Source organism: Mycetomoellerius zeteki, unplaced genomic scaffold, assembly GCF_001594055.1.
Source record: "Mycetomoellerius zeteki isolate Tzet28-1 unplaced genomic scaffold, Tzet1.0 scaffold105, whole genome shotgun sequence".
Classification (NCBI taxonomy): Eukaryota; Metazoa; Arthropoda; class Insecta; order Hymenoptera; family Formicidae; genus Mycetomoellerius; species Mycetomoellerius zeteki.
Genome location: NW_017255965.1, coordinates 2,049,639 through 2,064,567, shown reverse-complemented (window position 1 = coordinate 2,064,567; position 14,929 = coordinate 2,049,639). Strand labels below are relative to the sequence as shown.

General features: G+C 28.4%; 3 protein-coding genes across 3 annotated transcripts; all 3 read right to left on the bottom strand.

The window, feature by feature from the left end:
• Positions 1 to 1,228: 1,228 nt before the first annotated feature.
• Positions 1,229 to 2,425, bottom strand: LOC108721709 (odorant receptor 85b-like). Its single transcript, XM_018446392.1, has 4 exons — positions 2,300 to 2,425; positions 2,113 to 2,226; positions 1,411 to 1,566; positions 1,229 to 1,279 (listed from the first exon to the last, which is right to left on the bottom strand). The coding sequence occupies exons 1-4, from the start codon at positions 2,354 to 2,356 to the stop codon at positions 1,229 to 1,231; spliced, it is 378 nt and encodes a 125-aa protein (XP_018301894.1). The 5' UTR covers positions 2,357 to 2,425.
• Positions 2,426 to 6,260: 3,835 nt separating this feature from the next.
• On the bottom strand, positions 6,261 to 8,660 carry LOC108721290 (odorant receptor 13a-like). Its single transcript, XM_018445769.1, has 6 exons — positions 8,407 to 8,660; positions 7,833 to 8,136; positions 7,198 to 7,428; positions 7,008 to 7,121; positions 6,440 to 6,595; positions 6,261 to 6,311 (listed from the first exon to the last, which is right to left on the bottom strand). Exons 1-6 carry the CDS (start codon positions 8,658 to 8,660, stop codon positions 6,261 to 6,263), a joined length of 1,110 nt encoding a protein of 369 aa, XP_018301271.1.
• A 3,223-nt stretch (positions 8,661 to 11,883) lies between these two features.
• On the bottom strand, positions 11,884 to 14,425 carry LOC108721283 (odorant receptor 13a-like). The gene is made up of 6 exons (XM_018445763.1): positions 14,172 to 14,425; positions 13,615 to 13,783; positions 12,849 to 13,079; positions 12,661 to 12,774; positions 12,096 to 12,251; positions 11,884 to 11,934 (listed from the first exon to the last, which is right to left on the bottom strand). The coding sequence occupies exons 1-6, from the start codon at positions 14,423 to 14,425 to the stop codon at positions 11,884 to 11,886; spliced, it is 975 nt and encodes a 324-aa protein (XP_018301265.1).
• Between the last annotated feature and the right edge of the window lie 504 nt (positions 14,426 to 14,929).

The following is a 14,929-nucleotide window of genomic DNA, read 5'->3' as shown; positions in this document are numbered from 1 at the left end:
TAATCTAAAGACGCGGGTAAGCTATCGACGAGATTCGAAAGCTCACTGATCTTGAAGTGCTCATATATGTATCGATACTGAAAGTATTGTACAATCAGTATGCTACATATATAAATTAGCCAATAGGGAATGGACACACCCGGCCACACACCAAGCAATTGAAGACCGATTTTCAACACCGGACTGACGGTACTTGTGACTATCATTCGTATACAGTATTGAAATCGCGAGAAAATAAAGATCAGCATCGATACATTTACCCAACACTATGGTTTGTGAAAAAGAACTGAAAGAGTACTAATAGTTTCTTCAATTGCAACCCCACGTAATCCATCCCCTCTTACGTAAATATGGATTTATCAATGTATTGCGTAATATAACAGCAAATCGAAATACAACTCATTATTTGTATAGACATCCTATAATTTTTTGTTGATGGTCTAACATATACTCGTAAAGTAACTCGCAAAGTGATAAAGATATCGGACTTAAGCTCAGAATAAATAAATTGATGCCTAATTATCAGTTTCCTTTTTTTTACAAACTTATCTCTTGACTTATCTGTTTGCTACTTTCTATACATAGCAAAAAAACGTACAGCAGAACAATGGTAATTATATTAGATATTCTAAACGAACTAAATTGAGTTATATTCGTGTGCAGTTCTACCTTTACCTCTTAAAGAAATAATTGGGGGAGAATAACAAAGAGAGAGAGAGAGAGAGAAGGAGAGATGAGGATTTAATGATAAGTAATTCTCTTTAATGATTCTAAATTATCATGAAGAATATTCGCTTGAGGAAGAAATTTTAAAGATAAAATTTTTTTCAATTAAAGGTATTACAAACGTTTAGTTTTAAGTGTACCTATATCCAACGAGATATTATCAAACTGAATATATAATTCTCTAATGAAGAGTTAATGTCCAGAAATCCCACGTACTGCGCAGTCGTATTCTTTAAATATAAATATATAATATAATATAATGGTACCAATATTAGAAAATACTAACAATAATAAGAAATACAAACTTATTTGCGTTTATATAAAATGTTTTATAATAGGTAAAACTTTCAATTTATATAATTTATCAATTAATTACTAATCAATAATAGTTAATAAGCTGATAATAACAATTCAATTTTAGATTCATTACCAATATTGTTTGACTCATTAGTTCATTATGACGTTATTATTTCAACAAATGTATATTACATTTTTGATCGAGTCAATACATTACATTCAGGACGGATATATATGATACTGATGCCTTCATGACCTAAAAAACAGAAATAGAGGAATTAAGTCTTTATAAATTATATTTATGTATAAAGGATACAAGTAACAGATTAATTATAAGCAAAATGAAATTCCTAAAGAATTAGATGACCAAAAAATTTTAGGAATTACACTTGTAAATGTGTCAAATGACATATCCATCATTTTTCCTGCTGTGATCGCCAATCGCTTCTGAGATCTCATTATTATAAATATTATCATTTTACTTTGACGAGACGGAATATCATACCACAGCGATTCATATATTGCATTGGTAATTAATTTACCCTGAAAGCAAATAGTTTTAAATGCAACGGCTTTTTGCATAATAATATTTATTGATTCTATTTATTCGACAAATAAAGTCTTTCTTTAATTATTATTGTCAATATTAAGATATTAAAAAATAAATACACAATAAAGAAGAACAGAGTACAAGAGAGAAAGATTAATAAAGGAAGATTTTTAATGAAATGACAATATTTTGGACCTATAACAATAATTTTTTTATTAGAAATGTCAACATTACACTTAAAATATCTTATATTTATAAAATAAATTTCTTAATTAAAAAACGTTGTTACTTGAATAATTAAATAATTTTGAATAATATTATATGCTCTTTAATATATTAAAATATATATTATCTCTCTAGAAAAAACAACATCATGTATTTCATCATAATACTATGATTATATAAATGAGAATAAATATTTATTTTGATTTATTTCTTTGAAACCATTAAATTATTAGAGATATATTCATGATTATATAATGCCAGAAAATTTTGTCTTTATGATTAACCATTTCGTAAATACTTATTAAAACACTTACTTTGAGACTAAGGTATTCTCCGGCAAAGCAAATTATGAAAGCTTCAGCCATTATAGCAAAGTAGGAAAGAACCGTTTTTATTAACACGAAAATACCAATTTCGCTATGAATACACTAGTTCGATAAACAATCAAAAGAAAACTGATTTATACGATGTTCATTATTACACATTTATTACAGAACTTACAATTATGATGAAAAATCCTAGAAAACAAATAACTAACGTATTCCAAACGATTTGCATTAATGCAATAAAAGAGAAAAATTTTTCAATGTTCTTGGAAAATGATATAATTCTGTTGTGTCTTTCGATTAGTATTCCAAATAAAGACACAGATTCATGAAGAAGATTACTCCTAGAAATTTTTCTAAACTCATAACATATTATATCAATTTGTCCGCTAACATGTAGTACCTAAAATATACTTCAATTTTTGCATAATTATTACATATATGAAAGATTCTCGTGATATAATGAATGTATTTCAAATACAATGCACATATTTTTATATAATATACTTATTCGTTCAAAAAAGTTTTTTTTTTAAGTTAATTCTAAAATTTCGAATACAAGCATTAATTACACTTCTATACTTTTACTTTTGTAAAAAATATAACAAATCTTATGTAACAAAATTATATAAATATGTTTAAAGTGAAATATTAATGATTGAACCACTTTAGTTATAATTATATTATAATCTTGCGTCAACAAATTGCTCCGTTAAGTATAAATTAATCCAGATGAAAATATATATATAAAATATAACATATAGTTACCAAAGTAAGAACCAATCCATTTAAAATACAAAGTATGCTGACATGTAACATTACATGTAAAGATATTGTTACAACAAGTAACTCAAATATCGGCGATTGTTGAGTTTCGAAAGGAAACTGTATCCTTATAGGAAACTGCCGTAAAGTATCATTTTGATCTTTAATTAAGAACACAAAACGAATTACGTAATCGCCTGAAAGATAAAGTAGCGCAACGGTTGCATTAACACTCAATAAAGCGTTGGAAATGAAATGTGCTATATTGGCTTTAATTGTCATCATATACAAATGTTTATCCATATTGATGCACTCGTGCCAGTCATTATCCATAGCAGCCAAGATTTGATGAAAAACTCTGTAATATATTATTTTAATCTGTCAGATGTTTCAAATAAAAAATTACATTTTTTTCGATGGATCAACGTTGTTTTAAGAACGATTAAGCTAAAGTTTAGATGATGATGTTATATCACTTCAATTACGGTAAATAAAACAATGTGTTAAGAAACTGATAGAAAATCTTGTTTTTCGAATACGACGATTAAGCACAGTTGAACCATTCCATAGAGAATATCTTACTGACGATGTATCCATAGACCAATCAATTTAAATAACGTCAAACTGTATTCCAAAGTTACAGTCAAACCGTCAATGAGATTCGAGAGCTCACTGATCTTCAAGTGTTCAAAAATATATAAATACTGAAAGTACTGTATAATCAATGTGCTTAACGTAAAACTCAGCCATTGAATAGTAGAATACGAAACACGCGGCCAAATGCCGAGTATTTGAAGACCAATTTTCAGCACTGGGCTGACAGTACTTGTGATTACCATTTGCCAATTGTATTTAAAACATAAAAAAATAAAAATTAGTATTTGAGCATTTGTTCGATACTTTAGACGAGAAGTAAATGAGACTCTGTATTGTACATTTCTCCAAGTGTATCCCCACACGGTACACGATCCCCACTCGCGTAAATATGGATCAATCGCCATGTATTGTGTAGTATAATAGCAAATCGAAATAGAGCTAATTTTTTATGGACTTTCTGTAATTTTCTGTTGATAGTCTAACAACGTATATTATTTTCAAAGTAATAAAAATATCGAACTCTGGATGAACAACTAGATATATAATTGTCAGTTCCTTTTTCTTGGAAACTTATCTCTTGGCAATATAATTCCATCAAAAAGAAGCAAATGTCCACTACATTCTGTATAGAACAACATTAATTATATATTAGATATTCTAAGCAAATGTGTGGAACTGAATTATATTCTTGCAGTTCAACCTCTGGTGTTTAAAGAAATAAAGTGAGGGGAGAACAGAAGTGTAATGATGGGTAATTCCTTTTAATGATTTTATAAACAGTATTATACAGAAAACTCGCTTGAAGAAGAAATTTTAAAAGTAAAAAGTTTTTAATTGGAGATATTAAAAACATTTAGTTTTCAATATGTCTATAACCAACGAAATATGCTTATACGCAAACTCAATATACGATTCTCTAGGAAAGAATCAATGCCTAAAAACATCTAACATTCTTCGCAGCAATATCCTTTTAAATAAAAACATACAGTGAATATAATAATAGAAATATAATATTTTATTAGATTCTCTGATATATGCGCCAAATTAATAATTTAATTTATTTCTATACATACAAATTGTCTGTTCGCAGTATTTCGTCTTTATTACATATTTGAACGTTTCAGCGCCTTCCGAGCCATCTTCAGTAAAATAATTTGTTTAGAGCGTGTCCATCGATAAAGTTTTCATATGTAAATGCTGGATAAGCCTCTTCCGAAACACATGCGAACAGACAATTTGTATGTATAGAAAAAAATTAAATTATTAATTTGGCGCACCAAAAACCGCGCAGCATTATTTGCCTGTATTAGCGAATTTAAATTGTTAGAATATAATAATAATACACGAAATCAAAAAAATTATTCGCATTTGTATTAATTGGTATTTATTAAATGTAATTTTTAATTTATATAATTCACTAAATAATAACTAATAAGAAACAATTAATAAGCTGTTCATAACAACTTAGTTTTAAATTCATTGTCAATACTGTCTTACAAATTGGCTTACAATAATTACATTATAATTACGACAAATATATATTTCGTTTTTGCTCGTATTAATACGTAGCATTCATGATGGATACATATGATATTGTTGCTTTCATGATCTAAAAAATAATAGAAAAATTAATTTTGTCCATAAATTATATTTATGCATAAAGGATACATGCAAATTGATTATAAACAAAAGTATAAAAAAATTTTCAAAATATTACATTCGTAAAAATTTCAAATGACATGTCCATCATTTTTTCTGCCGTCACTTCACTAGTCGCTTCTGAGTCGATCCTATTATCATGAGTATTATCAATTTACTTTGATGTAACGGTGTATCATACCACAGCGATTCATATATTGCATTAGCAGAGATATTATAAAAATTAATCATAATACTAAAAAATTATTCATATATATATAAAAACATATAAAAATATTTAAATATATATTATGTACGAAATATGGCCATATATCCAAGGTGCCCTAATTTAAAGGACGATCTCAAATATCTCTTGAACAGCGCATTTTAGAGAAAAATGTTTCAAACAAAAGTTTCATGATTTCAAAGGGGATATAAGATGGTATAACTGGTTTAACCTTGAGTGGTGTTGTCAAGGTCAGAGCAAGGCAATTTGAATTTTTTAAATGGAACTACCTATTTTTCATTATACATTCTTTTAGCTTATCTCAAAATCTTTTCAAAATACTGTATTAAAATATTTTTTCATTAAGTACTTTTCGAGTAATACGGCTTGAAAGTTACAGTACTGTCAGCCTTAACATTACCCAAAGTGTACGACCGACGACTTAAACCTCTTAAATATTGCTAAAGATCATGATGTGGATAATATTTATCAAGATTAAGGCGTCGAAGATTGTACTGCTTATTTTCATTTTTATATAAAAACGAATTTTCAGTGCAAAAATGAAAAACTAAGAAGTATAATCTCTAATGGTCTTGATCTTGATAAATGTTATCCAAGTCATAATATGAATAAAAAGTCAATGCTTAACGTTTTACATAAATAAATATTGCTCTTACATAATAAATTATTAAAAAATATTTCAATATTTGTGTTTACATTTACATTAAATACTTTGATATTACAAATGAAATTTCAATTCGTGTAATTTATTAATCGACAATTATTAACAAAACAGCTGTCAATAAGAATTTAAGTCATATAATATATTCTAAATATTTTTTACTTATCATCATCAGTTACATTATAATTGCATCAAATAAATACCGCATGATGATATCTCGTGTTGATATCAGTACATAGCATTTAAAACAGATACATACGATGCTGACGCCTTCATAATCTAAAAAAAAATACAAGTTAAGGAATTAGAGACACACACATATGTAACAGTAGATTAAAAAATAATAAGCAAAATATGTATAAAATTATTTTGCGATAATTAAATATTCAAAAGATTTAAAAAATTACACCAGTAAATGTTTCTAATGACATATCCATCATTTTTCCTGCCGTAATCGTCAGTCGTTTTTGAGACCTCATTAATATAAATACTATAATTTTATTTTCATTTGACGGCATATCGTACCACAGCGATTCATATATCGCATTGGCGATTAATTTGCCCTAAAAGTAATGCAAATACAACGCCTCTTTTAGTACCTAATTGTATAATCTGTTTCACAGTAGTCTTTCTAATATTATTGTCGATATTAAAAGAATGTTATATATAAATTTAAAAATATTGGAAAAAGTAAAGAAATTATAGCAAAGAAGTAGTAAAATCAAATTAAATTCGTAATACTTCATTTGTGTTGAAACGTCATGTTACTATACATTGAAAAAATAAATATTATTGTATTTGCAATAAAAAAACATCTTCATTTGAAAATTGAATTTCTTAAGTCATACCTTGAGTATTGCCAAATATTATATATTTCTATTAAATAACAACATTGAATCTTTATTATTATGTCAATATAATTATGTGATTAAAAGCTTATGCATAGATACGATTTGTTATGTGTTGAATATTTACCTTTAAACTAAGATATTCTCCGGCAAAGCAAATGACAAAGGCTTCAATCATTACAACGAGATAACCAGAAATAGTCTTCAGTAACACGAAAATGCCAGTTTCGTTATAAATAGACTAATTCAACGAATTGTAAAAAGAAAAATGAATATCTGTATAATCAATCATCGCGCATACATATTTTAGTACTTACAATTACGATGATAAATCCTAAACAGCAAATAACTAACGTATTCCAAACAACTTGCATTAATGCAATAAAGGAGAAGAGTGTCTCAATGTTCTTGGAAAATAAAATAATTTTATTATGCTTCTCAATCAGCAATCCAAAAAAAGACTCGTAAGATCCATGAAGAAAAGATCCCTTAGAAATATTTTTAAATTCATGACACATTATATCAATTTGTCCGCTTACGTGAAGTACCTAAAATACACTTACATTCTCACAAAAAATCATAATTATTATCAGGTAAAGAGATTTTTTGAAGGAAACATTGCAAATATAGCAATTCGATAAAAATGATATTATTGAAATAATATTATTATGTAATATACGTTTAATTACGAATAAAGTTATCGTGTAGAAATTATTGTAAAATTTTTCTAACATTGACATTAATACTTTAGAATATTTTACACAATAATATAATAGTGCGTCAACAAAATTATATAATGTAAAGAAAAATTGTAGTGTGAACTTGCTCACAATTATGCGTTACAAATTAATCAATCACATAATATATCATAATAAAATATACAAATACGAATATGCGTTACCAAAGTCAAGATTAATCCATTTAAAAGAGCAATTGTGCATGCATGTATTACCACATGTAAAAATAATGTTACAACGAGAAACTCAAACGTCGGCGATTGTTGAGTTTCAAAGGGAAATTGCATTTTTATAGGAAGCTGCCGTAAAGTATCATTTTGATTTTCACTAAAAAGTACGAAACGAATTACATAGTCGCCTAAGCCATAAAGTACTGCGACGACCGCATTAACACTTAATAAAATATTAGACGTAAAACGTGCAACATTTGCTTTGATTGTCATCAAGTACAAATGCTTATCCACATTGATGCACTCGCGCCAATCTTTATCCATAGCAGCCAGAATTTTATGAAAAACTCTGCAACATGTTACTTTAATTTGTGATATGTTTCAGATAGTCACATTATATATAATATTTTCTTTTATGAGACCCGAGGGGGGAATGTTTTATATACTATCATTCATTTGAATTGAGATTTAGATCGATAATCACTTCCACTTAGAATAAATCCACTTAGAGAATGAATGTTAAGAAATTGAAGGAGAATCTTGTTTCTTGGTTATAGTTGTAGACTTGTAGTGAGAGAGTTGAGAGAGTTTGAAAATTACATAATGCATGATATCTTACCGACGATGTGCCCACAGACTGGTCAATTTAAGTAACGTCAAACTATAATCTAAAGCCACAATCAGACCGTCAACGAGGTTTGACAACTCGCTCATCTTTAAGTGACCAAATATGTATAAATATTGGAAGTACTGTATAATCAGTATGCTCAACATAAAACTCAGCCAAGAAATGGTAGAATATGAATCACCTGGCCACATGTCAAGAAATCGGAGACCAATTTTCAATGCTGGACTAATACTAGATGTGATCATTTGCCAAAGATTTTAAAAACGTGAGGAAATAAAGATTACTTTCGGTACATTTGTTTTGTACTCTTGTTGAGAAAGAAATGAGAGAGCACTGTCCATTTCTCCAAGTGTATCCCCATCCGGTGCGTCCCCACTCAATGAATATGGATCAATCGCTATTATACGTTGCACAGTATGGTGATAAGACGAAATAGAATCCATAATTTTTTAATACTATAATTCCATAAACAACCTAATAACATACAATACTTTGACCGTAAAGTAATCAAGATATTGTACTGCTAAGACAATACAAAAAAAAGATCATTTACTGCGAAACCGTACCTTTTTTGCATTTTTTTTTCTTTACGCAAAATTACATGCAAGAAGAAAATGTCCAGATGTTCACCACAATTCCTACCTTTCATGAAAGTATTATAAGTACATAACATGGTGCTTACATGTATTAGGTATTCTAAACAAACGGAAATAAATTGCGTTCATTTAATTGATTTTCCAGTCTTTGAAGAAATATGATGAGGGGAAAACAGAACTCTCTGACTGAACATGAAGTGACTAGTAATTTCCATCAAGATTGAGTAGAGCCAAGTTAAAAAGATAGAAGTTAAGTTAAAAAGTTAAAAAGTTAATTAATTTTAAATTAACTTTAGTTACATTTTAGACTTTTAACCTTTTGACTTAATTTAGTTACATTTTATCAGTAACTATTAACTTTTAATTTGATTTTTTTAAGTCATTCCTCAGACACAATGCGAGAGGATAATGAGTATATAATTTAGTAATTTTATATTGTATAATCGTTACTTGAACAAAAATAATCAGATTCTTTAATAAATATGATGCGAGAAAAAAAATACGAAAAATTATGTAAAATGGTCAAACTTTTTCTTTTTCTTTTTTTTTTGGTTTTTCGTTCGGACCAAATTTAACTTTTAATATTTCAATTGCTTTTTTTTATTAACTTAACTTTTAATTCAATTAATTTCATTATGGATTAACTTATATATATTTTAATTAAGTTAAATTTTCAAGGTTATTAACTTTAGACCTGGTGGAAATTACTAGTCACTTCATGTTCAGTCAGAGAGTTGTGTTATTTTCCTCTCATCATATTTCTTCAAAGACTGGAAAATCAATTAAATGAACGCAATTTATTAACTTTAACCTAACTTATAATAGTTAAAAAAAAAGTTAACTTACCCAACCCTGATTTCCACTAATAATTAAAAAAACTTTTTTTGTGTCAAACTTGCATATTGATAGGTATACCTCTATACCGGTATGCGTCTGCGTTGTAAACTTATAAAAATACTCAAGTAAAGGCCGCAACACAGACTTTTGCATAAACGCATAACGCATAGTGCATAAGCGAATCAAATAATTAATCAGAATCTTTTCTTTCATCCCATTCCATGAAAAAGAAGAATTTTGATTGGTTGATTCCCTTATGCACTATGTATTATGCGTTATGCAAGAGATTGTGCTGCGGCCATAACTCGCTGCGGTAGCAATGATGGGCTTTTGGTCTTGGGCATCATCGAGAGTCTGCCTCTCCACTTTTGCCAATTGGCGCTCGACTAGCTGAGCACGGCGTTAATTGGTGGGACAAAAAAGACCCCGTATAATTAGCCATTTGCAGTTATCACGTTAGCAACCTTGTAATCGTCGGTTAATTTAACTGAGGTTGACAAAAAAGAGCCTTAGACCCAATTTCACAACTCTCGGTTAACGGGATCCTAAAGCAAAGCTCGAACTCAGATGAAATCACCAAAGGTCGCCGTTTTTCCAGCGTATGTCTTTATGTACTATCGCACCAATATCTCACGTACACATACATAAAAATTTTCTAACTAATCTTTCGTATTAAGTATCTAAACCTAATTTTAAGTACTCAACATTGGTTGTTCATGTCATCCCTAATCTAAACTTATTTTAAAGGTACAAAGTACAAAACTTTTATATAAAGCAAGTATTGTTACGAGTCGACGCCAGAAGCCGATAAAAAGACTGTAATTTTCCAACTTTTTTTTCGTTTTTCGCACGAAATCAATCAGTTTGAACTACATTATCACATATATTTTACATGTGGAGAAGGATTTTTAATTATGTAAAGGCAGTTAGAAAAATACTTATTTGAAAAATAATTGGTAAAACAGCATTTTTGAGATCCCCTTAAGAGTTAATCATAAAATGTGAAACTCGGCCTTAATAAGAAAATAATGCTAAGACACAACGCTAGAAGTGCGTTCCGTTTCACGCATAATGTGCATGATGTATCATTGATGAATGATACATACATCCAAAAAAAAAATATTCTGCCATTTAGCAATTCCGTGTTAATGTCAGAGGATTTTCCATTTATATATGACTTCAAGAGGATACTCTACAAAGTAAAGGAATTTCGTATAACCATAATGTACTGGATTTAAAATTGCAATCCTCTCAATACTAAAAGAATGTTTTGCATGTACTGACATGTACGCTTACTACGGTAGCACGTAAATGACAAACTTCTTCTAACAAATAAGCGTGCTGCAAGTATTTTATATATCCTCTTATTTCAAAAGGTTATTCAAGTTATTACAATAGAATTTTCTATAGAGGAATTTATTTTTGATAATAGTTCATGTGTCCTCATTTTTATAGATGAATACGTGTCATAAATACACGCACCTAATTAATGTAAGATTAATGTAAGATTTTTTACTTAAAGGAAATGCTAAGAGGAATTCCCCGCTTATCGGCAAAATATTTTTTTGGGTGTACTGTTGGCATTAACATTACTCAAAGAGTCCGACCAAATCTTCTTAAACGTTGTTAAAATTCATGATCTGAATAACATTTATCAAAGCCGTTGAAGGTTGTCCTCTTATTTTCATTTTTATAGGAAAATGAATTTTCAGTGCAAAAATGAAATTAAGAGGTACAACATGTTATCCAGGTCATGATATGAATAAAAAGTCAATGCTTGACGTAATACATAAGTAAATATTGCTCTTAAGAATAATATTTAAAAATTTGTTTACATTAACATTAAATGTTTTTATATTATATAATTTCAATATAATTTCAATTTGTGTAATTTATTAATCGACAGTTATTAATAAGATAGTTGCCAGTAAAAACTTAAGTCTTAATTTATTGTAAATATTTTTTTACTTATCATCTATCAATTACATTATAATTGCACCAAATAAATACGGCATGTTAATATCTCGTGTTGATATCAATACATAGCATTTAAAACAGATACATACGATGCTGACGCCTTCATAATCTAAAAAAAATACAAGTTAAGGAATTAAGTTGGAAGTATAAATTATATTTAATCATAAGAGACACACACACACATATATATACAATAGTAGATTAAAAAATAAGCAAAATATGTATAGAATTATTTCGTGATAATTATATTTAAAAGATTCAAAAAATTACATGAGTAAATGTTTCTAATGACATATCCATCATTTTTCCTGCCGTAATCGTCAGTCGTTTTTGAGACCTCATTATTATAAATATTATAATTTTATTTTCATTTGACGGCATATCGTACCACAGCGATTCGTATATCGCATTGGCGATTGATTTGCCCTAAAGGTAATGAAAATGCAACAACTTTTTGTACATAATTGTATAATCTATTTCACAGTAATCTTTCTAATATTATTATCGATATTAAAAGAATGTTATTTACAGATTTCAAAATATTAGAAGAAGTAAAGAAATTATAGCAGAGAAGTAGTAAAATCAATTAATTAAATTTGTAATATTTCATTTGTGTTGAAACATCATGTTACTATACATTGAAGAAATAAATATTATTTACAATAAAAAAACATTTTCATTTAAAAAAATGAATTTCTTAAGTGATATCTTGAGTATTGCTAAATAATAAATATTTTTATTAAAAAACAACATTGTATCTCCATCATCATGTCAATATAATTATGTGATTAAAAGCATCTGCATTGGTACAACTTGCTATGTGATGAATATTTACCTTTAAGCTAAGATATTCTCCGGCAAAGCAAATGACAAAGGCTTCAATCATTATAACGAAGTAACCAGAAATAGTTTTCACTAACACGAAAATCCCAGTTTCGTTATAAATAGACTAATTCAACGAATTATAAAAAGAAAAATGAATACGTATAATCAATCATCGCGCATATATATTTTAGTACTTACAATTACGATGATAAATCCTAAACAGCAAATAACTAACGTATTCCAAACAACTTGCATTAATGCAATAAAGGAGAAGAGTGTCTCAATGTTCTTGGAAAATAAAATAATTTTATTATGCTTCTCAATCAGCAATCCAAAAAAAGACTCGTAAGATCCATGAAGAAGAGATCCCTTAGAAATATTTTTAAATTCATGACACATTATATCAATTTGTCCGCTTACGTGAAGTACCTAAAATACACTTACATTCTCACAAAAAATCATAATTATTATCAGGTAAAGAGATTTTTTGAAGGAAACATTGCAAATATAGCAATTCGATAAAAATGATATTATTGAAATAATATTATTATGTAATATACGTTTAATTACGAATAAAGTTATCGTGTAGAAATTATATTGTAAAATTTTTCTAACATTGACATTAATACTTTAGAATGTTTTACACAATAATATAACAGTGTGTCAACAAAATTATATAATGTAAAGAAAAATTTTAATTTGTTCACAATTATGCGTTACAAATTAATCAATTACATAATATATCATAATAGAATATACATATACGAATATGCGTTACCAAAGTCAAGATTAATCCATTTAAAATAGCGATTGTGCATGCGTGTATTGCCACATGTAAAAATAATGTTACAACGAGAAACTCAAACGTTGGCGATTGTTGAGTTTCAAAGGGAAATTGTATTTTTATAGGAAGCTGCCGTAAAGTATCATTTTGATTTTCAGTAAAAAATACGAAACGAATTACGTAGTCGCCTAGGAGGTAAAGTACTGCGACGACCGCATTAACACTCAGTAAAATGTTAGATATAAAACGTGCTACATTCGCTTTAATTGTCATCAAGTATAAATGCTTATCCACATTGATGCACTCGTGCCAATCATTATCCATAGTAGCCAGGATTTTATGAAAAACTCTGCAATATGTTATTTTAATTTGTGATGTATTTCAGATAGTCACATTATATATTTTCTTTTATAAGATCCGGGAAAAAATGATATACAGGATGATTCGTATAATGTGACTGATTTAATTATTTGCAAAATTTGAAAACACACAGAAAAATGGTTTATACAACATATTCGGTACGAAAAGGGACATTACATAATTATTTTAACAATCAATGTTGTACATATTTTTCAATATTTAAATAAGATTTAGACATATAATCACTTCCACTTAGAATAAATCCACTTAGAGAATGAATGTTAAGAAACTGAGGGAAAATTTTGTTTTTTGATATAGTTGTAGGCTGTACAGCATAGAGATAGAGTTGAAGCATTACATAATACATGATAACTTACCGACGATGTGCCCACAGACTGGTCAATTTAAATAACGTCAAACTGTAATCTAAAGCCACAATCAGACCGTCAACAAGATTTGACAACTCGCTCATCTTTAAGTGACCAAATATGTACAAATATTGGAAGTACTGAATAATCAGCATGCTCAACATAAAACTCAGCCAATGAATGGTAGAATATGAATCACCTGGCCACATGCCAAGAAATCGGAGACCAACTTTCAATGCTGGACTAATACTAGATGTGATCATTGCCAAAAATTTTAAAAACGTGAAGAAATAAAAGTTAATTTCGTCACATTTATTCTGTACTCTAGTTGAGAAGAAAATGAGAGAGCACTGTCCATTTCTCCAAGTGTATCCCCATACGGTGCATCCCCACTCAATGAATATGGATCAATCGCCATTATACGTTGCCCAGTATGATGATAAGACGAAAGAAAGTCCATAATTTTATAATACTATAATTCCATAAACAGTCTAATAATGTATAATACTTTGACCGTAAAGTAATAAAGATATTGTACAGCTAAGATAATACAAAAAAAGATCATTTACTGCGAGACTGTTACCTCTTCTTTGCATTTTTTTTAAAACGCAATATTATAGGCAAGAAGCAAAAGTCCAGATGTTCACCATAGTTCCTACTTTTCATGAAATTATTATAAGTGCATGACATGGTGCTTACATGTATTAGGTATTCTAAGTAAACGGAAATAAATTGCGTTCATTTAATTGATTTTCCAGTCTTTGAAG

Coding starts and splice junctions, on each gene's coding strand:
- LOC108721283 (XM_018445763.1), bottom strand. CDS start 14,425: ATGATCACATCTAGTATTAGTCCAGCATTGAAAGTTGGTCTCCGATTT. Junction 12,775..12,848: donor TAGGATTTATCATCGTAATT/GTAAGTACTAAA, acceptor TCGTTGAATTAG/TCTATTTATAACGAAACTGG. Junction 12,252..12,660: donor GAGAATATCTTAGCTTAAAG/GTAAATATTCAT, acceptor CATTACCTTTAG/GGCAAATCAATCGCCAATGC.
- LOC108721290 (XM_018445769.1), bottom strand. CDS start 8,660: ATGATCACATCTAGTATTAGTCCAGCATTGAAAATTGGTCTCCGATTT. Junction 7,429..7,832: donor TAACATTATTTTTACATGTG/GTAATACATGCA, acceptor AGTGTATTTTAG/GTACTTCACGTAAGCGGACA. Junction 6,312..6,439: donor CATTAGAAACATTTACTGGT/GTAATTTTTTAA, acceptor ATTTTTTTTTAG/ATTATGAAGGCGTCAGCATC.
- LOC108721709 (XM_018446392.1), bottom strand. CDS start 2,356: ATGCAAATCGTTTGGAATACGTTAGTTATTTGTTTTCTAGGATTTTTC. Junction 2,227..2,299: donor TAGGATTTTTCATCATAATT/GTAAGTTCTGTA, acceptor TTATCGAACTAG/TGTATTCATAGCGAAATTGG. Junction 1,567..2,112: donor GAGAATACCTTAGTCTCAAA/GTAAGTGTTTTA, acceptor ATTTGCTTTCAG/GGTAAATTAATTACCAATGC.